Source organism: Henckelia pumila, chromosome 4 (assembly GCF_033568475.1).
Source record: "Henckelia pumila isolate YLH828 chromosome 4, ASM3356847v2, whole genome shotgun sequence".
NCBI lineage: Eukaryota > Viridiplantae > Streptophyta > Magnoliopsida > Lamiales > Gesneriaceae > Henckelia > Henckelia pumila.
In genome coordinates, this window is record NC_133123.1 from 72442701 (window position 1) to 72467367 (window position 24667).

General features: G+C 32.7%; 1 protein-coding gene across 1 annotated transcript; it reads left to right on the top strand.

Moving 5' to 3' along the window:
• Positions 1–9147: 9147 nt before the first annotated feature.
• Positions 9148–12721, top strand: LOC140863455 (gamma-glutamyl peptidase 5-like). The gene is made up of 4 exons (XM_073266904.1): positions 9148–9571; positions 11919–12068; positions 12148–12315; positions 12421–12721. The coding sequence occupies exons 1-4, from the start codon at positions 9263–9265 to the stop codon at positions 12520–12522; spliced, it is 729 nt and encodes a 242-aa protein (XP_073123005.1). The 5' UTR covers positions 9148–9262; the 3' UTR covers positions 12523–12721.
• The last annotated feature ends 11946 nt before the right edge of the window (positions 12722–24667 follow it).

Sequence of the window (24667 nt, forward strand, 5' to 3'; positions counted from 1 at the left end):
TTGGATAGGATAACATATACCAACTTTATGAAGAAGTATTTTATACTCAACTCATTTGATTGTAGAGGAATAATAAAATATAAAATAGGGTTGAGAAGAATATATAGAGATACATTCACTAAATGCACCAATTACCACTTACATATTGTTTATTATTATTGTTCGTTGCGCTCGCACTAACAAAAATTTATATATTGTATACTAAAATTTATATTAATTTATATTATTATTTATTTATGAAACAAATAAAAATAAATAAAATTGGCCGTGGGGCTGGCTGACAATAAAATTATTCCCCGGACATGTGCCTCGTACATTCCTCCTTATCTAGCCTGCGTGGCGACGTTTATCTTGAGAAAGGACTTGGGACTATACCAAATAAAGGTAGTGTTTTCTTCGTTGGCCCAAAAAAATTGTTAAATTTTGTTTTTGAAGTCAATATCTTGTTGCATTTTTGTTATCTTAATTCTTAATGGTAGATGAACTATATATGTTATCGATATAGATAGTTTTTTATACAATTCATAGCTTAAAATCTTTAAAATTAGGTTTTGAAAAAAAATAAAGAGTGTTATTCACACTTGATTTTTTCTTAAACACGCTTCATTTTTAAGCTTTATACAAATATTGACAATAATAAATTTTAATTGATTGTTTTATTTTTCGTAAGTTCATTAATAGTTTAAATTTTAAAATAATATATCTAAACATTAAATTTGTTCATATCATAAAACTTAAAAAAAACACAAAACAAATCGTGACTTTTATTTTTATAAAAAAAATTTCAACTTTTTGAAAGAAGTTATGGTTTATATTTACTATTTTAATTTGTTTAATTCTATATCTTCTTAATTTTTTTTGTTTATAATATTTAATAATAAATAATTGCCACTACTTCAAAAAATAATAATAAATAATTGTCACGATATTTAAGAATATTAAATTTTAAGTTCTTAAATAAGATTTTAGTTGTTGAAAAAAAAAGAGTTTGTATGTAAAAATTTTAAGGGCAAGATTTATTATTTAAAGAAAGATATTACAAGGATTTGTTAACAGTAAATTGGTTAAGGAATGTGGAGTGCTATTAACATTTTGGAGCATAAATAACATTTCAAAAAATAAATATGTGTTTGATATTATCAGCAATTGTTTGTTCTTGTATTAAAAACGTGAGATTTTATAATTCGAAAATTTGTTTGTGGGGCATGAACTATTTATGGATTGAAAAATTAAATCAGACGGTAATATGTCGACATTTTTTTATGTTAATTACTTGGATTAAATTGTAAGGATTATGTGCGTTTTGATTGATTAAATTCATTTTATAGTTCCTAATCATTGTATGTGATTTTATGAAGGTAAAAAGAATAAATGGAGAAAAGAATGGAAGAAAAGGGCAAAAAAAAAAGGAAGATTTTGGAGTAGGAGAAGAGCCGCAAGAATGAATTACGGAGCAGCAATGGTCAAAAATTAATTTTTAATGTTAGAGAGATCCAAATCCGATCTTCACCGTTCAAATTAAATTTAAAGATGTTTTGAAGCTGCTTTCCAAATTTTGACTCGATCCGACGGCTATAAATATAAATATGAGTTTTTAAAAAACACTGCGCGCTGGATAGAAACTTGTTCGCTCAATCCGTAATGTTTTACCGATCGAGCGAGATCTGGGATGGAAAAATATTTTTTTTTGGACAGAAAGTTGCTCGCTCGATCCGCAACATTTAACCGATCGAGCGAGGCATCGCACAAACTCAGAAATAGGAATTTTCGGGAATTAAAATCATTGACTTTTCGGGATTTATTTCGTGGGCTTTCCAAGCCATATAATAGAAGATAAAACATCGGATGAGGGAATCTTTTGACGGCAAAAGACGTGAGAAGACATCTGGCGGCTAGGTTTTATCTTGTTCTTAGATTCAATCTCTTCTTCAATTTTTCTAAGTTTTAATCCTTGGTAGAGAAAGACAAACCCTTTGAAGTTTATTCATCTTGTGAGATTCAGGTTTTCATTGTTTGATTTTTATTTGAATATCAAAAGTTGTTTTAGATTTATTTCATGCTTGTATGTGAGATTATTGATTTAATCACCCTTTGATTTTATCATACAATCTAATGCTAAATTAGAATTCAAATCTGTAATTGTTTGAATCATCTGATTTGTGAAGCAACTACAATTAATAATCGTCCGCTTGTGAGTTTATTAAATTGTAGGAACAACAATTGACTAGATTAAATACAACCGCTTGTACTTGTGTTGTCTAGATTCATCAGTCTCACTAGTTTGAATGCTACCATAGGTTTAAATCTTTATCGCTTGTATCTTGGTTGATTTATTGTTAAGGGTTAATTTAGACCGCTTATGTCTAATTAACTAAGATTAAGGTGAAAGATGAATTAAATTTCCAATTGTGAATATTCAATGAGAATTAATTATTTTTGGATAATCGAAGATCGAATGAATAATTTCAAGGGTGTAGTCGATCGATACCAAGACTTGTTTAATTTATTTATTTCTCATATTTTTAATCTGCATGTTAGTTGATAAAATTTATTTAAAATTGTTTTTAATTAATAGTAGTTAAATTCAAATCTAAAAATCCCCTTTTATTTATTTTCAGTATTTTTCTTTAAAAACACAAATAAATTTCACTTTTCTCGTGAGAATGATCCCTACTCTTGTTACTACATGTTTATTTAGTTAATCTGAGTTGGGTTAATTTGGGCGCAATACGACTAAGCGTTACCAGACAACTATAAAACATAAGGAATCATTAATCGAAATGTGTTTCCAAAGCATAAAACATATAACATCATTCTTTAATTTATCCCCCCTCTTTGGTCGTTGGAGAAGGTAAAAGAAAATAATAATGATAAAGTAAAATAAAAACGGGCCGTCCATATTGATCACACGGGCAAACAGACACTTCACGTGACCCGACCACATTAAAACACGTGAAAAATAATACCGCAATCAACTCTATCGATTGTGTCGGGTAATGAGATGTTATCGTGAGAGTATTATTGATACATGTATCAAATTTAATTATCATAAATATCCCAAAATGTGAGATTGTGAGTCGATGTTGAGTAATAAGATGTTATCGTGAGAATAATATTGTACTGCATTTCAATTAGCACAACTCACTCCAAATATGTGAGGAGTTTGCACGATTCGCGCCAAGGAAAAAGATAAGATTATCCATTGGTAACTATTGGATTTAACACGAGGATAATATCTTTATAGTCCCAAGGAAATTGGATTGAAATTTTATGCCGACAATCTTGTGAAGTCGCGACTGTCCATTACAATTATTTTTATGTATGATTGGGATTTGGGGGTGCAAATCTCGTGGTATTTATGGGCAACATGCTAGACCGACAATTTGTGGTGTAAATAATTTGTACTCGTGACATTTTTTAATTAAATATATAATTTTATGATATTTGACTGATAATCGAGGGAAAAAAATGAATCTATTTCGATTTTTAATTTGGGACATATGATGACTGATACACGAAAGACCCCAAATAGAATGCGATATTTTAATCAATCAAATATTGTAAAAGTTTATTGTAAAGTTAACTTATCTTCTTATATATCACTCTTTACGCCTAATTCTATAACAAACTATACTAATTTTACAATTAAAATATAGTATTTCAAAGTTATAATTAACTAGTCCATACGCATCCCCAATGTGTTCTCCACAAATGAATTGAATACATGTCATCATTGTAAGTGAAGAATATTCATCAACTTGGTTTGCAGGTCAATGTGTTAGTCTACACAGGACGGACCCATAAATTCTGTTCATGGGACAAAATCATGGGCGGAACCATTTGTTGCTCCGCCCGGGCAACCCAATTTTTTTCTTATTTTTTATACATTCAATATGTATCAATTTTTCAATGCTCGGTGACCTAATTTTAAAAATGAGAAAATACAATCTCAACCTATAAAAAATAGACGTCTTAAAAAATTCTAATCCGATATAAATAAAAACATGTTTCCGTCATTGGGCACAATTCATATAAAATCACAAAAATATAATTTATATCAACGAAAATACGAGTAGAAAAGTTAAAACATTATATCAATTCATAATAATTCATTATACAATCATTTGATAAGTTGCTAAATATATTTTTTTTCAATATATATATCACAAATGTGACTTACAATTGATCTCTACGATTTTTTATTTTATTAAATAAATATTAAAAGTATTAAAATAAATACTTTAATAAAAAAAAGTGAGAGGGGGCCTATAAGGGTCCGCCCATGAGTCTAAATATTTGTACAATACGTTAAAATGTATCAATTGTGAGTTTTCACGTCATAATATATATATATATATATATCAAGAATTCATCAAAGTTATGTAAAGTAGTGACGACACGCTTCCCTGAAGAATAATTAGCTAAAATAAATGTCCAAACTATACCATTTACTTGATCGATGTCTCAAGATTTCCTTTTTACTTAAAGTTTGCCAAAATTCCAAATGATCGAGCCTCTTAGATGTGTGCTATTTTTAAATGGTGAAACATACCAAAAATGCGCACATGCAAAATAAATGAGGTTCTTGTTTGCGTGGCGTAAAGGGGCATCTGAATTAATTCACACGCTTATTTTCAGATTCACCATGCACTCACGAATTTGTAAATTTTTAAAAAGTTGTAACTAAATATATTTCAAAATAGAAAGATTTCAAGTTCATAAGGAAATGTATTATGACTTGGAATTATTTTCAATGAAATATTCACTTTTTTATTCCAAAATATTATATAAAACATAATACGGATCGAGGGGAGGTAGGCGGAGCATGCATGAAAGGGGAGAGTGGGTCGAATTAGATTTGAGAATAGCTGAATCGACGACGAAAGGGTTCATATTCGTCGAGCATAATTGATTTTTAGTGATTACAAAGGTTAAAAAAAAGTAGATTAATTTGAACCTAACTCAATTCTAGAGGAGGAGGATTGCTCTAGTCTATGTATATATAGAACTTCCAGGAAGTTTATTTAATCGATGTTTATTTAATCGATCATATGGAACCAGTGACCGATCTAGAAATTAGAGTAAGGGTGTGCTTGAACTTAATGTAATAAATTATATATTATTATAAGAAAACATAATAAATTTTATTTATAATATATTTTGAAACTCGTCTGAAATTTCATGAATTTAGAGTAATAAAACAATAAATAAGACTCAAAATTTCATTTTTTTCAATCACTACAATTTATTTTGATGCAATAACAAATAATTTCATTATTCAAGTAATATATTTTTCTCTCAAATCATAAAAAATATCACTTTTTAATGCATTCATATCACACAACACAACTATTATAATTTTAAAAATTAATCTGAAACAAAAAAGATATTTCATTTGTATCTGTATTTGAAACTTGAGAGGCCGAAGTCATAAGCTGAAATTTATAGAAAAATTTTAAACAACAATCATACAAGATTTAAACTTTACTACACTATTAATTATTTTGAAATTATATATATATATAGTTTTCTTATGTTGCACACCAACTATGCACATCATTTATGTGACACTCAATTATTGGATGTATAATTCATCACATTCAATAGATGAGTGACACCTCATGGTGTACACAATGGGTGAGCACAGTAGGTGTGCAGCATAATAAAATTGTATATATATATATATATATATATATATATATTATGTGTCAATTCGGGTGGGTTCGAGTCGGGTCGGGTCGGGTTGACTAAAATAGTATTTAAAAAGTTCTCAACCCGAACCCGACTTAACCCGAAAATGGCCAACCCGAACCCGCCTAACCCGGATAACCCGATCAACTTTAATCAATCCGATTTTATTTTTAATTTTTTATTTTTTTTATAGAAAATAATTAAATAAAAATTCAAAACACACAATAATAATAATAATATTTAATTTAAACACATAATAACAAAATATAAGCTTATATATAATTTAAATTTAAAAATTTAGTTGTAAAAAAATTTAACTATACTTACTACAAAAAAATAAAATTATTTTAAAACATCAATAATGTGAAAAATAAATATTAAATGACGAAAATCTATTATATAAATATACAATTTTTTTTTCAAATATACAACATTTAAAAATTTAGCAAATCTTTCCTAATTTTATATATAAAAAAAATTCGGGTCAACCCGGGTTGACCTGAACCTAACTTAAACCCGATTAATTTTTTCGGATCAGCTTTCGAGTAAATCCGAACCCAAAAACCCCTAATCCTAACCCGATCTTTTTCGGATTGATTCATATCGAATTAGCGGGTTGAGTTCAATTTTGACACCTCTATATATATATATATATATATATATATATATATATAACAAAAAAAACAAAAAAAAAGCTCAGCAGAGCCCATATCTAGATCCATCCATGTATGGAACAGACAAGCGCACCCACTTAAGGGATAATGAATGCTCTAATATGTGTATAGAACTTTCAAATACTTTAATCAACCGTGTGAGGCACATTTCACATCAGTATAACTGTATAAACATTACAAAACTGAATATAACATTATTTAAAAATAATCAAATGGAAAATTGATTTAATGATTAATCATAATCACAACCCCAAATTTCAATTCATCGAAATAAACACAGTATTATTTATACATATTATTCTATGTCTTATTCTCATGCTATAATAATCACAATATAATTTATTCATGCCGATCCTATCGTCCAACCAAACGCGACTAGAGCCGTCAATTTGGATTAGGCTCGTCGGGTTGGCCCGGCCCGGCCCGCCATATAATTTAAGTGGGTTGGATTGAAATTTTTTCAACCCAACAAAAGATGGGCCTAAATGGGCCAACCCGCTAAGGCCCGCGACCCGCGCTGATTGGCTCGCGGGCCTGGAGAATTAATAATTTATTTTTATTTTTATTGTGATATATTTATTTTTTAATAAAAGTTGTGAATTTTTTTGGTATTAATTACTTTATATAAAATTTACACACATAAAATCAATAATTAAAATTATTATTAATATATTTCTATTAATATTTATTTATGAAATGATATTTATAACAAATTATAATATTTTTTATCTATTTTATTTGTCGTGAGCCAACTCGCGGACCGACCCGCCTAACTAACAACCTACCTTGGATTGAGTTGGGTTGAGGATTTTCAGCCCGCTAGGATGGTGGGTTGGCCCGCCATCAACCCGTCAAAATGTGGGTTTTTTGTGGGCCGGCCCACCCCACCATGGATTGATCCGTTTGACAGCTCTACGCGACCAAAAAGAAATGGAACTTGGAAGAATAGTCGTCTCTCTCGCATCACAGTTTATTTTCCACTGCAAGAAAGAGTTATGGCCTATGGGACCTAGTCTTCTACTCGAACATCTATCTTATTACAAATTTACAATAGACAGTTGGAGCTTTTTTTCACTAACCTTGACTATTGAAGAATGGGATCAATAAAAAATCTTGCCCATTACTTATTTAGTTCAAAGCAAATCATATCTGGATCACATTATTCATTGTCACAATGTGATTATTAATCCTCTTTCTCAATATAAAATTATGAATCCCATCGACCTAGCAAATGGGATGGAGAGATAACACAAAATTTCCCCTAAATTATTAGATGTGATACCAATAATTCATCTTTCAATTATGCTAACTGTTTTCATAATATTGGCAATGCATTAATATTTCTCCTATATACCACTTCACCAATCAAATTATAGTTTATTAATATGTATCTTTTTTTTTTGACGTGGGAACCCGCAGCCGCTATCTTCAGTGCGCACTGGATAAACCCCCGGACTAACGCAATAGCCTGCAAACTACGTTAACCAGGTAAACCATACTAGGCAAACCCTGTATAACAGGCTAATCCAAAAAGGTGTTGGTATCTACTTCACCAACTTGGACACCCCCTTAAGGGTTATTAATATGTATCCTTGATTCCTTGTAGAGCGGCCATAATGCACATAGTATTAATTAAAAGTAACTAAGTTTTGGTACGTTGGTGAAATTTTTTTTTAAACAAGAAACTAAAAATATCGTAAAAAATCGTGAGACTGTAATATAAATATGTTGTCATGGAACACAACGCCACGATAGATCTTAATCCCATTAATCATTTCTTGTCTTTCTACTCAGAAAATAAGTGTCGGAAAATAATCCCACAAATATTATCATCTCCTCCACTACAATTACAATTTGAAATCTTGATAGAAATAACAATCAGGTATTGTGTGTCTCATGATCTTCCTAACAATCTCAATCCCATCCACCAAACAAATCCATATTACAAAACCTTATGATACATACACAAGAGTGTCTCACAGTGTTATTTATAGACGTACCTATCTATGTTCACTCATAGTGAGCAAAAAAATTATAAAATATAATATTCAAGATATATGCAAATCCGATTAACGTATATAAACAAGGAAAAAAAGAGATAACACTCGCAAATTAAGTCTAGATTCATTGAACCTGCGATGTAGGAATCATGGAGAATAATCCCATCAATATGATAGATTCTTCGTGAGAATGGAATCCCAAATGCCATCCATTTATCACAAACAGTGTGTTTGGACGAATAGAAAATGAAATTTGAAATTGAAATTGAAATTTAAATTTAAATTCATAAAATTAGAATTCTATATTTGTGTTTGACAAAAAGTTTAATATATTTTAGAATTTGATAGTATAAATTTTGGATAAATGATGTTTTGTAAAAAAAATTATAAATAAAACTTAAAATTTATTAGTAAAGTATATAAATTTATTATTAAAAATAATTTTACTGTTTTATAAACTCAAATTTCGTAAAATACCATGAAATCCGACTAATTTTGTCAAATATCACTTAGTTAAATGAAATTCTATGAAATCTCATCAAATATAATTTCGTTTTGAAATCGCATCTTGTCAAACACAAAAACAATATTTTCAATTTAAAACCCAACAAATCTGTCTAATTTATATTTAAACATGGTAAAAGGATCTTATTTTAATTTCCTACTTGAGAGTTGAGAATCCAATTGAATAATGAGGGGCAATTCAGTCAATTGACCTCCAAGGACAGAACTGTAAATTCGCTCACGCGAGGGCCCTTTATAAAATGAAATCTGCCGTTTCAGTTCGATTCCAACCAAATTTCGACAATACCCCCTCTCGTCTTACCCCACGGGTTCCCCCTTTTCTCTCTCTATCTACATATACATACATATATACATACAGAGAGAGAGAGGGGAATGGGAGGCCAGAAGTTCGCCGTCCTTCTGTGCGCGGAGGATTCCGACCACGTGAAGAAGATGTACGGTGGCTACTACGGTGTTTTCGTGCGAATGCTGCGGGAAGAGGGGGAGGTGTGGGACCTGTTCAGGGTGGCCAAGGGCGAGTTCCCGACGGACGAAGAGATCGGAGAATACGAAGGCTTCGTGATCACCGGCAGTTGCAATGACGCGCACGGAAGCGATATCTGGATCTGCAAACTCGTGATTTTGCTGAAGAAATTGGACGCCATGAAGAAGAAGGTCCTCGGGTTTTGCTTCGGCCACCAGGTTATTACTATTATTATTATTTTTTTCGATTGATTAATTTATTTATTTTCTGCGTTTTCTTCGTTGCCTTGAATTGACAGCTCAGAGTTCGGCGCGTTTTGTGCCTCTCTGCTTGCCTCCCATTTAGTGCGCCAACTAGTAGAGTTTTGAGTATCTCTGATCACTGAGGGAAAATAAAATATTTACTAGTTGTAATTGAATAATTATTTTTCAACTTAATATTTCTATTGAATTTATGCTAAATTTCGTGATCGTTAATTGATGATAAGTTTGATATTTATGATTGCTGCTAAAATAAAAAAAAAAATATTTTCCCTGCATGACGTGAGCAATATGCTTATAATGTTTTTTTTAAATTAAATAAATGTTATAGAAAAATCCATGTGAATTAAGAATGAATTTTTGGTTTTTCGATATTGTTAAAGTTCAATATTTCTTGCAGTTTGTGTTTTGTTTTTGCACAGCTGGCCTTTCTTTTCGGGTTCATGTCAACTGCATGTGTCTTTCCTTAGTTCTCACTCATTTTCCCACTTCATGTTTTTATATTCAAATAAATTATAAGATTGGTCTATAAACTTATCAATCACTCCGGATTTTATTATGAAATTAACGTAGATAACAAAACATAGCCTTGCCCACTACATTGACATTCTATATATTGCCGCGACGCGGCCTCGCTGAAATTCTTTGTTTAATGGGGAATTGATTTTCTACTGAAGAAAGGTGTTGATTGCCAAGTCTGAACCTTTTTCTATATACAGAGGAAAAGAAAGTCAACTTTACGGGGCCTATCTTTAATTAAACTATAAGTTGAATTGCATATGGTAGATGTCACGTTTTACATGGAAACCGAATTATGACCTTAAATTATTTAAATGCTAGAATTTGTAGACTCTCAAGTGCTTGGAAAGGTCACACGGAGATACAATCAACTTTGATTAGTTAAGTTCGAAATGTTAAAATTTTTTGTTAAACAGAAAATTTCATAAACTTTAATGTTTGGCATTCTGAGATGGAGTACACGTTGGATCATCGAAAAATGGAGAAATTACTGCCTCGAACCCCCACCAATTAACTAAGATTGCTCGGGGTTGGGAGAGTTTATTACTTTGTTGTGTATTCCTTGTGTATTTGTATATGATTTGGATTTAGACATTATGGCTAGAGGGTTTTTTTGCTTCTTTTGAATGAAGAAACATATGACAAAAGCGAACTAGTAATGTCTTTGGTGGCATAATTGATGCCAAAATTCTGAATATTCCCTTTTGATAAATTTTGTTTGGTTTCATATGGCAAGATGGAACAAGAAACTTGTTACAACTTTCACATCTCTTTCACATTAACTTTTCACACTTTTAATTTATAAATTTAGCGTTCAATTATTGTTTTTGTTTCGTCTCGACTCTAGCTTGATGATGTTAGTTTCAATACCTAGAGGAACACCCTTAAAGCATGTGATAACTCGTACTATGTCCCAGCTCTGATAGTCAATACTTGGCAGAAAATTAAAAGTGAATATAATTGATTGTGCTTTATTGAGATACATATGAGATAAAAAAATTATCTGCCCGTATTTTTATATTTGAAATTGTTCTAAATTTTTAAATTCCGCCACTAAGACGACTTCTTAGATAATTATCTTAACTAGCAAATGTGCTTGCGTGTACGGGTCGATTTTAATCTTTAGTTAAAATTGTATATTTATAAAATACTTTAATTAGAAAACAAGATTTGTGTGCCATCATGCCTAATACCGATAAACATGTATGTCCCGAACAAAGTAGTATTATAGGTTTTATTTTGCCGGCATACCTAGGAAAAATCAAGCATCTTAAAAAATATTAAATTGTGAGTTTTGATTACTTTAAAAAAATTAGCTCACATTATTTTATTTTACTTTATTTTATTTGCCAAAATTTTTATAATTCGGTTTGCAATCTTATCATACTGCATACATGCTTAAAGTTCAAGAAATCTTTATGTTACACATCATGCTTGGGGCCGCAATTATATATGGTATTCATAGTGGCCACATAAGGGTGTCCCATGTATATAAAAAAATTCCAAATGATTTAACGTAATTCACAATGATTTTCTTGAATTTGTGACTTCTAAATTTTATGAAGTCAACTCTGCGTTGACCATTTCCCCTGCCTTTAAAATTCCTTCAAGAACACAATAGTATAATATATCAGTATGTTATTTTCATTTTAGTATGAGACATAGTATACATATTTTTCCATCATGGAAATTCAAGAATTTGATAATATTCAAATCAAACCATAAGCTTGCATTGCTACGAAATGTTTTTGTGTCTAATGGATTTTTTCTTTTGTATTCCTATTAGATTTTGGGACGAGCTTTGGGCGGAAAGACGGGCCGAGCGATCACAGGATGGGACATCGGATTAAGGGAAGTTGAGTTCTTGCCATCACAAATGTTCGCTTCTCTGAAAATGCCCCCTTCCCTCTCTATCATCGAGTTCCACAGGGATGAGGTTGGATCAAGAAAACTTACTGCTTCTTTATTCTAATCAGCTTCTTACAAATTATAATAAACATTGCTGGATTATATAGGTATGGGAACTCCCTCCAAAAGCTGAGGTCCTAGCTTGGTCAAAAAAGACCGGAGTTGAGATGTTTAGGTATGGCAATCACATTATGGGAATCCAAGGCCATCCCGAGTACACCAAAGACATCGTTTTGCACATAATCAATCGCCTTCTCAATCTCAAGGTCATCGAGGTACTTGATCATATCCCCATCTGATATATATCTCAAGCAGAAAGACGCCACTTTTTATTTTTCTGATCTTTCATTCTAACAATTTATTCACTCGTAAACGTGCAGGAGAGTCTTGGTGAAGAGGCCAAGTCTAGGTTAGAGGCCGGTGAACCCGACAGGGAGGCGTGGAAGAAACTATGCGTAAGCTTCCTTAAAGGGAGATTGTGATGCAAACCCTCCCAAGAGTTCCATGTAGATGTAAATAGAGAGGTTACTTCGGGCAATTTGGTAAGAATATTAACTAGTTGGGGGTTCCATTAACACCTGTGGAGTTGTCTTAAATTAAAGATATGCATCATCGCATGTCATCGGAATGAAACATTATATTCGGTGAAATTTGATCTAATCAATTTGATAATTATAATTATTATTATGTCACATTCAATGTCTATTTCTTCTAGTTTTTCTTCGCTCATAATTTATAGATGAGATGCGAGTAGCGGTTGTCGTAAGCCAAGTGTCAGTTGTGGATAATCTGACCGAATTCGCTACACGACCCGATCCGACCCCGACCTTTCAAATTAAATTTAATAGTAGTGTGTTTAGTTTGAATTTGCCATGATGAAATTATTTTTAAGCAATTTTGGTCGGAGACTGCCTTTCTCCAACGCATGCACGGTGTTGAAGTAGGGGTGCAAACGAATCGAACCTGTTCGTGAGCTTTACGATCTCGCTCGATAAATATTTGATTCGTATTCGAGCTTATCGAACTCGAGCCGAATTCGAACATGTTCGAACATTTTTTTCGAGCCGAGCTCGAGCCGAAATTACTCCGTTCGATAGTTCGCGAATAGTTCGCGAGCCTTAATATTTAATTAATATAATATAATTATATAATAATATATATACATTTCGAGCTTTCGAACCATAATATCCGAATAGTTCACGAATAGGTTCGAATATTTCTAACCGAACTCGAACTTGAACTTTATTTCGATCCGAACTCGATCCAAAATATTTGAAATTATCGAACTTCGAATCGAGCTCGAAATCGAATATACTCTTATCGAGCCGAATTCGAACCTTAAAATTTTACCATTATTCGGCTCGATTCGGTTCGTTTACACCCCTACGAAGAAAACACAAAATGGAATAATTATCTCAACACGTTTTTGTTTCTTTGTTTCATTATTGGAATTTGGACGTGTCAACCAACATAAATAATACCATTTAAAAGAGGAGACAATGGTCCCATCAATTGCATATGCCATCATGTTACTTTAAGGAGATTAAATTCCATTATTTATATGTTGAATAAATAAATATATCACGTCCTTGCATCTTTAATTTGGATGCATTTGAATAAAGCAAATTGTCAAATTCCACATATTATAAATTAAATAAATTTCTATATGAGTGCCATATAGCTTCTAATCAACTTGACTCATAAAAATATGAGTAAAAATATATTTTAATACATGAATTATTGATAAAATATTAAATTAATACACGAACTACTGAAAATGATTTAATTGTTAAATGATCAAGTTATAAATATAATTTTACCCTTTACTTAAATTATTTAAAATCAAATATTTTTGTTAAATTTAAATAGATATACATTTTATTTTTCAAAACTATTTTATTGATTGAAAGTATAAGCACAAATTTATATTTATTTAAATTTTATATTATAAAAAAAGAGATAGTACTCATTGTACAAAAATTTATAAATATTAATTTATACAAGCATACACATATATATGTATATAACACTTAATAAAATACATATTCAAAAATAATATACATTAAAAATATTTATAAATATATAAAAAATGATATTTTTATATTTATCTATGTTATAATATTACTATTTATATTAATAAAATTACCATTCGTCAATAAATCAAAATATACAGAAGCTAAAATATAAATTTTTTATTTATAAAAATATTATAAAATAAATATTTTTATTTATTAATATTTAATTAAAAATAGAATTAAAAAATAATATAATTTTTCAAAAATGTTTAAATCAAGTACAAAATTTTTCGACAATCGTAATTGTGCAGATCGAGACAATAAGCAAGAGTCACGTGATGTTGTGTTGTTGCTCCAACCTCCATAGGATACCGACCTTTTACCCAAATATATATGTGTGTGATTGTGTGTGTGTGTCTTTTTATTTATGATATAAAAATTTCGCGTAGAATAAGATGCATGCTAAAAAAATTATATAATATAGTAAATATGAATTTATTTTTACATTTTGATCAATAAAATAATTTAAAAGGTAAAATATGTATGTAGTTAAATTTAGTAACACTATTTGACTTTAAAAAAAAAAGCAATTTAAGTAAAAGGAAAAAAATGTTATAAATATATTATTATAGATGATTATCTTATTTAGTTAGATTTGAAAGATTCGTGATATTTACAAATATGTCAAGATAATATCTATAAAGATTTGTATCTTGTAATCTTTTCCTATAAATAGGGTGATTGAGTTCAATAATAATTGCACCTGAGTATTGACTCATATGAATTCTCTATTCTCTCATTAATTCTCTCTACTCACCTCTCTTATTATTTTATGATTTATAACACGTTATCAGCACGATGCATTAACCAACTGAGAATGAAAATAATTCTCGTTTTATTGATGCTATTGAAATAACACAACGTGTTGTCAATACTCAAATTTATGAGAGATATTCAATGGTGCTCTAGAACTAGCACAAAGATATATTCATTAGTGTTCTAGAAGTAGCACAATGAAATAATTGATATATTGGTGCTCATGAAATATCATGAATATGTTGATGGCTATAAAATAACACAACATGATTTTATATTGAGAATTTGAAGAAATTCATGATCAAGATATAATATATTGAGAATTTTGAGATATTCATGATTACAATTTTGATATATCGAAAGATATTCATAAATTCATGATATAATATATTGAATATTGAGATATTCAAGATTAAGATCTGATATAGCATCAAATATATTGAGAATCTAAAGAGATTCCTAGTTATAATATAATATATTGAGAATCTGAATAGATTCATGATAAAGATGTGATATATGATTTCTTATATTGAGAAAGTAAAGAAATCATTATTGATATCTGATATGATATACAAGATCTATAAATATCATTGAAGAAATAGATCTCATGTCAAATTGTATCAATATTAAAATATTGATAAAAAGATGCAAGATTTGATAATATTCATGAAGAATATTAATATAAGATCCAAGATACAGCAATATTCTTGAAGAATATTAATTTAAAGTGTTTTTGGTTGAATATTTTTTGAGGATTTAAGGATGCTGTGACATTCTTAGTACTTTATGTTGATGACATCCTACTCATTGGGAATGAGGTAGGGATGTTGCAGTCAACAAAGATATGGTTATCAGGTAGATTCTCGATGAAGGATTTGGGTGAGGCGTCCTATATTCTAGGAATACAGATCTATAGAGATAGATCTAAGAGAATGATAGGACTCACTCAAGCAACCTACATCAACACCATATTGAAAAGGTTTTCTATGGATGAGTCCAAGAGAGGACATCTACCTATATGTCATGGAGTTTCTCTATCCAAGTCTATGTCTCCCAAGACTGACGAAGAGATAGAGAAAATGACACACATACCATATGCATCAGCCATAGGTAGTATTATGTATGGGATGATATCTACCAGACCGGATGTAGCCTTTGCTCTGAGTGTCACGAGCAGATATCAGGCCAATCCCGGTCAAATGCATTGGAAAGCTGTGAAGGATATTCTAAAGTACTTGAGAAGGACTAAGAATATATTCATGGTTTATGGAGGAAGAGAATTGAAATTGGAAGGCTATACCGACTCTAGCTTCCAAAGTGACGTGGATGACTCGAAGTCAACCTCTGGATTTGTATTCATGCTCAATGGCGGTGCTGTCTCTTGGAAGAGTTCCAAGCAGGACACCACAGCGGATTCCACCACTGAGGCAGAATACATTGCAGCATCAGCTGCTGCTAAAGAGGTCGTTTGGATGAGGAATTTCATCCAAGATTTGGGCGTAATTCCTGAAGCTGTTGGTCCAGTCCCGGTGTACTGCGACAAAAGTGGTGCCGTTGCTCAGGCAAAGGAACCGAGGTCTCATCAAAGATCCAAACACATACTGAGAAAATACCTCATCATCCGGGAGATCGTGAAAATAGGAGACATCACTGTCGAGAGAGTGGCCTCTGCAGACAATATCGCTGATCCACTTACTAAGCCCTTGTCAGGACCATTGTTTGACAAACATCGCGAAGAAATGAGACTATGTAGTATGACTAGTTGGCTATAGGGAAAGTGGAAGATTGAAAGAGTTGATGCCCCGCTAGCCAAGTTGTGGCTAAGGGCTTTGAGAGTCTCTTATTGTAAACAATCTTTGTTTAATATAATTTACATTCATTAATGGAATTTTCTTTATCTTTCTTCATAATGTTATATTGTGATATACTATTGTTGTTTTGATAAAGACCTTGAATATACTATAGTGTAAGTAAGATGAGATAGTGAATAAAGAGATATCACTATCATGAAACACATCTTATAGTCACTGTATATTCTAAACAGTTCCTAGTCAATTGAGCCGTCCGCAAATAAGGATAAGGATCGCTCGAGATTGAGACTAGCATTTGCGATGTTGATTACCACGTTTCATTGGTATGGAACATAGAGATGTTCAAAGCATGCAAATGGATATTCATATGATGAATGATTGAACTACCATATTCGGACTTTTCAAGTGGTTATTATTAATTGAGTGGATAAGTCCGCGGTTTTGGTTGTACACCATTAGTCCTTACTACTTGAAACATCATGGAGACTCTATATGCTAGTACTATACTTTGACTCATTTACCGACTCTATGAGGGTCATCAGGTGTCGGGATTGGGTACAGTTACGACACATATAGGAGTCGATGCTTTGTTGTCAAGGATTCACACACACTTGCGAGTGTGGATATCCTATGCGATCTGAGGAGATATTAGTGTGACAAATCTCTGGCCAGAGTACTCGATGTGATTTAGGTTACTTGGTTTCCTAGTATCACATGCGATGTCACTATTTGATCTTCAAGATGCATTGCATAGTTATCGAATCTCGAACGACTCTCGATGTACCAATGGTTGTTGATTCGATCGGGATATATGGATGAAGGGACCGTACTGTACGCTAACCAAAACCTACTGGTTCTTGCAGGCACTATCAGTGATACCTAGGGAATCATGGGGCAATGTTGCTAGGTGCTATTACCATGATTCGATGGGTAAGTCGAAAATTGTTGTTCCGAGTCACAAGAAGTTGTGAGCCCACGGCTAGCTGTATCCCTGAACCATTGAGGGTCACACAAGTAATGGATTACTAATCCCCGTTGAGATAGTTAAATTTAAAGAGTTAAATTTAATGAAAGATAAGTTGGACTTCTTAACTAAAGGGAGTGGAATTTCCTAAAATGACATAGGGATGAGCATTTTTGGAAATCACTGAATTCGGATTCAAAAAAATTATCTTGACTTTAAAAGATGCAGAAATGGTTTTTGTGCACATTGGTGAAATCGGTTTATCAATCGGAGTCATGATGAATTTTATATTAATTTCTATAACAACGGGCTTGGCTTATTGGGCTTAAGTTATGGATTATGGGCCCTAAGGAGTTAGAGTCCTAATAGAGATATAACTTAATCCAGTCTAGAAATTATATATAAATATATGTGTAGTTTTTGAAAAAGATTATTAATTCCATCTTGCAATTTTCGAAAATACTGAAATATATTCTAGAGGATTTTTCGAAAATCCTCTTCTCCTTTTTGAGAAAATTCAGTCTGTGATTTTTCTGAAAAATTACATTCTGAATTGACAGATCAAATCTGTTTAATCTCTTCGATAAACATCTGATTGATTTCTAGTGCAATCAATCAGAGGGTTTCAGTTTTCTGTTCGTGGACCTAATTCCGGAGATTGATCGAGTAGTCATCAGTTCCTGGGATTTACAACAAGAGCAAAAAATTCTGTTGGAGTCCATAATCAAGCGTTAGCTTTAAGAGGTAAATATTAATTGTAATTATTATTTTACTTGCATAATTTAATCGTTAGGATTTGATACCTATGATATGGAATCGTTCCATATAAAAATTTTAAAACTTCCGCTGCACCGGGTATCAGATCTATGATCTGAAAAGCATGTTCCAACAATCTGTTTAGTTGATGAATATATTATGTTATTCACCAAATACAGATGGAATTCGGGAGTTGAAGAAAATGTAGTCATTCAGCTATTTTTCGCAAAAATGCCAAGTCCCTGGAGAGAAATGCTGATAAAAGAATACGTTCCAGGTAATCTTGATACATTGGCAAGACGCGCCTCCTTTTTGAAAGGAAAATTGGCGGAATGGTTCCATATGGCAACATTACAAAAGATCTACAAGAAAATAAGGGGTATTAATAAGCATACTCATCTATGTTGTAGAGAAAATGATCTCCCTACGGTTATAGGGAATAGATCACAGGGATTTAAGAGGAAGAAATTCAGAAATAATCCCTACAATAAAAGAATGAAAAGTTCTTGGAAACCAAGAACATTTTGGTCCAAACAAAATTCCAGATCCTATAGATCAGGCAGAAGAAGTGGACCTACAAGTGCATCCCCAGCAACAAACTCATCACAAAGCAGGAAAAGAACACCATCTAGAAGAACTTTCAGAAGAACTCATACGAGGGCAAGTGAAAGTTTCAAGGATTGAAATTGCATGACATGTGGAGCTAGAGGCCATATATCTACAAACTGTCCAGAAAACGAGTTAAAACGAGTTAAGCTCTTTGAATCAATACCGGATATGAATGATGCGGTCTTTTTTCAAGATTTAGTCCAAGTATATCAATTTGAGGATATCCCCTCAGACGAAAGTATATACGAAGAAGAGATATTGTTTATCCAAGAAGGATCTGAGGATGAATCGGAATCAGAATCAGAATAAAGAAGAAGTGTTTCGACACGAAACACATGAGAGTTTGGCTGGGTTTTTTAGTCAAACCACGATATCTCATAATATGGTCCAAAGGATTATGAGAGAAAATCCAAAATTACAGAAGTACCAAGGATTTTCGGCAGGACAAGTAGAAAGAGTCTTAGGCAACCTAGGGCTTAGACAAAGAAGACATCATTTGATTTACAAAGTATCCAGAAGGGAAATGGCAATCCCTATGGAGCTAATAGAGATGCAGTTAATTCCTTTTGAAGAAGTAGAAAGGAGTAACCATACTCTACCTTCTGAGGCCTTAAGAAAGCTAAGGGTGAATAGTCTTGATCGGATTACTGAGTTACAACACAGTCTGTTAAATATGGAAGGGCCATTTATTAATCCCTTTAAAAAATGACAACAAGTCATTTCTCCATATACATTCCCATAGGAATGTTGTATGAATAATATAAGGCTGAATACTTCGCAGCCTATATTGATTCAGGAGCATAAATTTGTACAGCAAAAAGAGGAGTCTTCCCTGAAGAATGTGAAGAAGAATTGCCAAAAATTGCTGGATGAGATTTCTCTCGAAGAATTTTAATTCTTTGCAAAGTAATAAAACAAGCAGAAATCCTTGTGGGAGGAGCAGGTCAAACACCTTGGTACAAGGTAAAGACACCATCAATCTATTTCCATGATACAGGAGCTGATATCCTGTTAGGAAATAACTTCTTACAAATGTTTAAGAAGTACACACAAGACAATGAGTCAAGACGACTTATGTTCACTACAATTTGTGATCATAAAATTATCATTCAAAGACTCAAGGTTGCTTTTTATCGACAATTGCCGATAATATTTCGTAGCCAGCGTGGTGATAAAGGACAACTCTTTTACCCAAAAATGAAAGATCCAAGAAGGTTTGGAGAAACCATGTTGAAAATAACAACAAAACAAGAACTTCAAACAGAAGACATGGAGCTTCTCAAGATAACTCTGAATCACCGAGATATATAGATAGAAAATAAGGTATCTCTTGAAGATGTAAAAAGAGGCTCAAAGAAAGTTATAACGAGCATCCTTTGGCATGGTGGGATAGAAATCAACTCAAAGTCAGTCTCACTCTAAAGGAAGGCAAAGAGTATGAATTTGTCAGATATAAGTCTATCCCAATGAACATAACAGATCAAAGGGATATGAGAATGATTATCAAAGAACATTTGGACCTTGGTCTAATCAAAGAAGGAGTTTCACCATCTAGCAGCCCAGGTTTTCTGGTCAGAAATCATGGTGAAATAAAAATAGGGAAACCCAGGTTAGTTATTAACTACCAAGGTATTAATAAAATCCTGGAGTTTGATGGGTACTTCATACCCAGTAGAGAACACCTAATTAGCTATGTACGAAATGCTAGAGTGTTCTCAAAATTTGATTGTAATTTTGGATTTTACCAGATTCGAATGAAAGAAGGCAGTAAGAAATTCACAGCCTTCTCTACTCCACAAGGACACTATATTTGGGAATTTATGCCTATGGTATTGGCTAATGCACCCCAAATATTTCAAAGAAATATTAGTAATATTTTTAAAGATTATTTCAACTTCATGTTTGTTTATATTGATAATATTCTTATAGCATCAAAAAACATAGATGAACATGTTAAACATTTAGAGATTTTCTCTAAAATTTGTAAACAAGAAGGACTTGTTTAATCTATAAAAAAAAAGCAGTCATAGCAACAAGGAAAATTGAATTCCTTGGAATCGAGATTGATGAAACTAGAATAATTCTACAACCCCATATTGTGGAAAAGGTAAAGAATTTAACAGATAAACTCAAAGATATAAAACAACTCCAAAGTTTTCTCGGAGTAGTTAATTTTGCAGGGATGTTCATAAACAATCTGGCAATGTATAGAAAGGTTTTTAGTCCTTTGTTAAAAAAAGATGCAAGGTTTATATGGACCGATGAACACACTAAAGGGGTAAACCAATTAAAGGAGATATGTAAGAATCTCCCAAAAATGGCTATACCCGTGGATGATGATCTGGTGTTATTTACGGATGCCAGTGACGAATGGTGGGAGCAGTTCTTACTAAAATCACTCCGGATGGAGAAATACCATGTAGATATTGTAGAGGTCTTTTTTCAAAATCTGTGGCTATCAGATGGCATATCAACGAGAAGGAATTTTATGCAGTTAAAAGGGCTTTCGAAAAATGGTCATTATTTTTACTTGCTAAAAAATTCACTTTGAAGGTTGATAACACTCAGGTAAAAGCTTTCCTAAGGAATAAGATTGAATCTAAACCTGAGAAAGCTAGGTTATTAAGATGGCAAGCTTTATGTCAAAATTATATTTTTGATATTGTTATTATTAAATCTCATGAAAATATTCTTGCAGATTTCTTAACAAGAGATGGAAGACAGTGACGTAGATTCCATCATGAAAATGCAGAGGCATCTCAGCGAACACCTTGAGTTGCTTCAAACCGAGTTCAACCAGCTTGTCATAAGTGCCGATATGGCGGGCAGGTTACAACATGCTGATCGGATCAAAGTATCCAATCGAATCACAGGATGTATGCAAGCTCAAACTCAACTATGGGCTGCTATTCAAGGGCCAATTATGTGTGCCATAGAAAAACCACTGGTTTCTCAAAAACAAGAAATTTTAAAACCATTGGTTTTACAAGAACAAGAAATATAGCCACCGGTTGTAAAACAATATGTTGAGGATTCTAATACTCAAGAAACAAGCGTTAATCTATCATCAGCCTTTGATGATCTAGATAAAGCAACAATTGATGAGGATAACTCATCAAGTCAACCCTCCGCCTATGGGGTAAAAGAGGAAGAGATCAATCTTAGGCCCCACACTGACAAGGGAAAATCTAAGATTGATACTAACCCAGCTGTCATTTCTTCATTTTAGGTTTATCAACAAAGATGGGAGAAATTAAGTACAAGAAGTGAAATCAACCCGATCACTTGCAGGGTTGATGTTGCAGAAATATATCCAATGGTTTGGCTAAAAAACAATGTCAATCCTAAGGATGTAAAACTATGGTATGAATTTGGGGCTCTAGCCTCAGTTTATACAACTTCACCAGGCTTCCAGGAAATATCACAACTACCAAAATGGATTCAGAAAGCAGTACAAGAAACATGGGCAAATAATGATCATTTTTCCAGAGGAGATGTGCTCGAGTTAACTTCTTTAGTGCAGCTCCAGAACCAACAGGGAAAGGATCACACGAGCCCTTTCATTTCATCAAGCTAAGGAGACCTGACATGAATAATCAAAGATTTATCAAGGATCCTATATCTGAAGAAATACCATTGGTGTCCATCTTTGGAGAAAATGAAATTTCAACCAGAAGGGCATGGGGTATTTGGGTTTGTCTCACCGAGATGGATAAGGTCAAGTTTCCGTTCAAATTTTATCAAAATTCTGTGAACGGATCATTCCTGTTAAACACAATGACAAAAAAAACTACGGATTTTGCGGAAGAACTCTTCGAAAAGAAGAGGAGCTTTTTGTGGAACAACAAGCTGCCGGGGAGTAAAGAAACTCGCCGAAAATTTTGTAACATGGCTCATATCGGAAGATGGTCAGAGAATATCTGCCCAGAATGTCCAAACCAAAAGGAGCCAGAATTCGTAAAAATCTTCAAACCCCGAACGGATCGAAAAGATTTTTTCGAGACAAGCAAAGGTGGACTGGGACCACCAAAACCGCATTTTCCCATGGGCCCACTGCAAAAGCAAAAGATGCCCCGACAACAATAAAGAAGGCATGTGAGGAGAATAAATCCAAAAGAAAAAGTCAAGCATGTGACTTCTCCACTAGTAAAATATGTCATCGGGCATGTGACTTTCCCACTAGCAAAAGAAGTCATCAATAATGGCATAAAGAATTCAAGACAACTGTAAGATTCCCTGAAGTTTATCGGTGAAACGAGTGGAACTTCGGCTATAAATACAGGATTTTGAGAAAGATGAAGACATCGATAATTTCCTTCAGTTTTCTTACAAATACAACATTGTAATATTTCTCTTTCTAAGTTTGTATTAAGTTTTTACTTTTATGTATTTCAAGAACAAGGCTACTATGAGTAGCTAAACTAGTTATCTCCTCCTCTTCAAAGGAAGTTGATTTATGTAATAATATGTTGTCTGAATAAATTTCCGAAGCTCTTCTCTATCATGTTATTTTATTTAAAAAATTAAGCTTTTACTATACGCCCTAAGGTAGGAAACGAAATAGGGTTATGCTAGCTGCTGCTGAAGGAGTCTGTGTCAGGAATCATCGATTGCGATTGCGTGGTTTGTTTGTGAGGAACAACCTGTAAAACCCGGTGTATGTAACCCGGCAACAGTGTGGTCAAAGAGGTATTTTTCTTTAATTTACTGACGGAAGCATGATGTGATTAAGCCTTTAAATTTTAAATAGCAAAATAAAGAGTGGAATGAGCATTATTTAGTTTTAAGGAAAAATTCAAGAAACTATTTAATGAATTAGGGATATATTTGGAACATGAAAAGTGAAAGGGATATAATACGAAAAATGAAAAAGATACAGGGATATATTTAGGAATTATCCCGCAACATGGACTGCACCCTTTAGTGGATGGTTCGTGACGTCATATTGAGATGAGTTATAGAAGTAACTACCTCGATTGTTTTCAAAACCACGACCACTTCTACGTCCATGTCCATGTCCATGACCTCGACCTTGGCCATGACTAGGGGTGGGCGCGGGTCGGGTTTTGTCGGGTCAGGTACCCGACATGTCGGGTAGTAATTTTGACTATCCGAACCCGATCCAAAAAAATTGGATACCCAATATTTCGGGTATCGGGTACTCATTTTTTTGGGTAAGTTCGGGTACCGGTATTTAGGTACCCTTTTTTTGTTTTTACAAATTCATTGAATGCAAAATCAATCCATATTTACTTATTTTCCACAAGTTTTGGAAAAAAATTCTCAACTCTGTCAAACAATTAAATAATCGAGATCTATGGAAAAATAATCATCATTCCTCAAGTGATGTATGGTATACCCAATACAAGGAAAAACGAGCGACCATTTTAGTTGAACAATGAAAATAGAGAGGAAAATGGAAGATAATATTGGGCTTTAAATATTCGACTTACATAAATATGAGCTTGGATAACACATACTAATATATATTGAATTTTCAAAAAAAACAAAAACCATGTCGCCAACTCGAAAGACATAATGTCGGGTTTGGGTTCTACCCAAACCCAACTTTTTGTAAAACTACCCGACCCGGTCGGGTCGGGTCGGGTCGGTTATCGGGTATCTAGAGGTGAGCATTCAGTTAATTCGGTCAAAA